Raw genomic sequence first — 2,615 nt, 5'->3', positions numbered from 1 at the left:
TTGAGTCAGTTTTCAACAGCCACGCCTTTTAAGAGCCGACGTCCACGGTGGCTTTCACTCTCTCGACACTGACCCGATGGTAGCCCTTTTCTTTTTGGCGGCTTCACTCACCTATCAGTATTCGGTGAAACATCTTAATCCAGCCTATAGGTAGCCCTTTCCGTGGTCCAACCATCTTAATCCAGCCTATAGGTAGCCCTTTCCGTGGTCCAACTCTCAATGAAAGCACCAATTGTTAGGACTTAAGCCCATGAGGAGAGCCCAGCCCAAAAGACTAATCCAATAGGTGAGAGAACCTCAAGGTTTAAGTACCACATCAAGCACTATGATATACTCGATGTGGGATTCCTAACAGTAGGGATATTGAGGGAGTTTGAATTTATGGGTCACACATGTTGGTGTTTTTTTAATGCTATATACACATTGAATCTGCAAGGAAATTAAGCAAAATCGCGTAGGTCCCACTTCCATGGAGGTATCATCACAGAATTCATAGCATAATATACCGACAGGTTACTAATACCGATAATAATACTTTTGTTTAGCATTTTGCTTAATTGTCTCATATGGTATGATGGCGAATGAAGAGCCTAATAATACCAATATTTCCAGTATTCATGAAAATGAACCACCACTTTACGATATTTTCATCAATTTTGCTCGATCTGATGACACCCAATTTGGCTTCACAGGGAATCTCTTTAATGCTTTGCGCCTCAAGAGATTCAAAATCTTCACAGATAACGAAGATCTGAAGAGTGGCGACCAAGTTGTAGACTCTATTTTCAAAGCATTGGAAAGGTCGAGGATTGCAATCGTTGTTTTCACCAAATATCATCCATTTTCTACATTGTGTCTTGATGAACTTGTCAAGATAGTTGAGTGTAAACAAGAAGTTATCCCAATCTTTTATGACGTTGATCCTTCCGATGTAAGACACCAAAGAGAAATTTTTGACGAAGCTTTTGCAAAACATCAACGTATCTTAGGAAATGATGCCGAGAGGTTTCAAAAATGGAAGTCAGCTTTGTATACAGTCGCGAATATACCAGGATATGATTCTAGGTACTTTATTATATTGTACTGAATTTATCAGCAATTTCGGCAGAATTAATGAATTAAAAGGCCTTTAAATTTTGTAGGTGTTCAAGATCTGAATACGAATTAATTGAAAACATAGTGCACGATGTTTCCTGTAAATTGCCTCGCTACCAAGTTTTTCTTAGTTTCAGCGAACAAGATACAGGCTACTCTTTTTCGGCTTATCTCTATAATGCTTTGAATCAGGAGGGATTCAACACCTACATGAAGGATTCCAGATGTAAGGAGGAGGGGGACCAAACTTCACAGTCCGTTGTTGAAGTAATTGAAAAATCAAAGCTTTCAATTATTGTTCTATCTGAGAACTATGCATATTCCTCCTCGTGTCTTGGTGAACTTGTCACCATCCTTGACGTTATGAAGAACAAAAATCAACTTGTTTGGCCTATTTTTTACAAAGTGGAACCCACTATCATAAGATATCAGAAAGATAGTTACGAAAAAGCTATGAATAAACACGAAATTGAATATGGAAAGGACTCTGAGAAGGTGAAAGCATGGAGATCAGCTTTGTCTGAAGTCGCAAATTTAAATGGACAGCACATGAAACACGGGTACATAGTATAGTTTCAATTATTTTTTGGCTGATTTATTTGTATAACATGATATGATTCTTAAAATCCCTAAAAAAAATAAAATTATATGATTCTTAATTGCTACTACTATGTGTGTATTAGTCACTCTTTTTTTTTTTTTTTTTAAACTATTGTTGTGATCAGATCAATCAGAAGTAAGAGAATGAAATAATTGTATGGATGAATTTAAAGGCCTTGAACTTTTGCAGGTACGACTATGAATATGAGTTTGTCGAAAAAATTGTTGAAGCGGCCATTATTAAATTTTGACATGCTTGTAAACTTACGAGTCCTTGCCAGAGTTTATCAACTTGAAATAAGATTGGGAGTCTCTCTCTTACACTATAGTTCCAATAATCAATTCAGTAAGTGTGTTGTTTTGTAATTATAATTGAAAGTTTGTGTTGGATGCCAATATCATGTACTTGGAATTTGCTATTTCTATTGTTATTTCTTTGTTTGACTGGATTTCTATTCACTATTAATACTTTTTTTTTTCGGACAAAATTCACTATTAATACTTTGATTTGCATTGATTGCTTGTGGTTCTTCATATATACAAGTTTAATATTTTCAAGAAAAAAGAGAGAAATCTTCTACAATCTTTGTGAGTGTTATTTAGAGAATGTTTTTAATTAATATATTTTTATTTTAAAATTATTATAAAGAGATGGAAACGATTTGAAGAATTTGGCTAAGCCCTAAACATTAAAATATCCAATATATTTTTTGAGTTCCCACTATTAAGAAAAAAATTGTATGATGAAAAAATAAAGGGTTAATTATGTTTTTGGTCCCTACAAAATTGCCACCTTGTAAGTTTAGTCCTTACTTAATTTTAATAACATTTTTAATCCCTACAAAAAAAAATTTACTTATAATTTTAGTCCCTGCTAAAATAAATTTTGTTTAATTATCCTTAAACTCTTAAATTTTTTA

The 2,615-nt window shown here is 33.9% G+C and overlaps 1 protein-coding gene across 1 annotated transcript; it reads left to right on the top strand.

The window, feature by feature from the left end:
• Nucleotides 1-571: 571 nt before the first annotated feature.
• On the top strand, nt 572-1,946 carry LOC146915208 (putative disease resistance protein RPP1). The gene is made up of 3 exons (XM_085721280.1): nt 572-1,080; nt 1,143-1,659; nt 1,893-1,946. The coding sequence occupies exons 1-3, from the start codon at nt 572-574 to the stop codon at nt 1,944-1,946; spliced, it is 1,080 nt and encodes a 359-aa protein (XP_085577406.1).
• Nucleotides 1,947-2,615: the final 669 nt, after the last annotated feature.

The sequence above is a fragment of the Medicago sativa genome, chromosome 6, assembly GCF_051527215.1.
Source record: "Medicago sativa cultivar Bolivia chromosome 6, Bolivia_mono, whole genome shotgun sequence".
NCBI lineage: Eukaryota > Viridiplantae > Streptophyta > Magnoliopsida > Fabales > Fabaceae > Medicago > Medicago sativa.
Note: the sequence above shows the minus strand (reverse complement) of the source record. Positions and strands in the feature narration are given on the sequence as shown.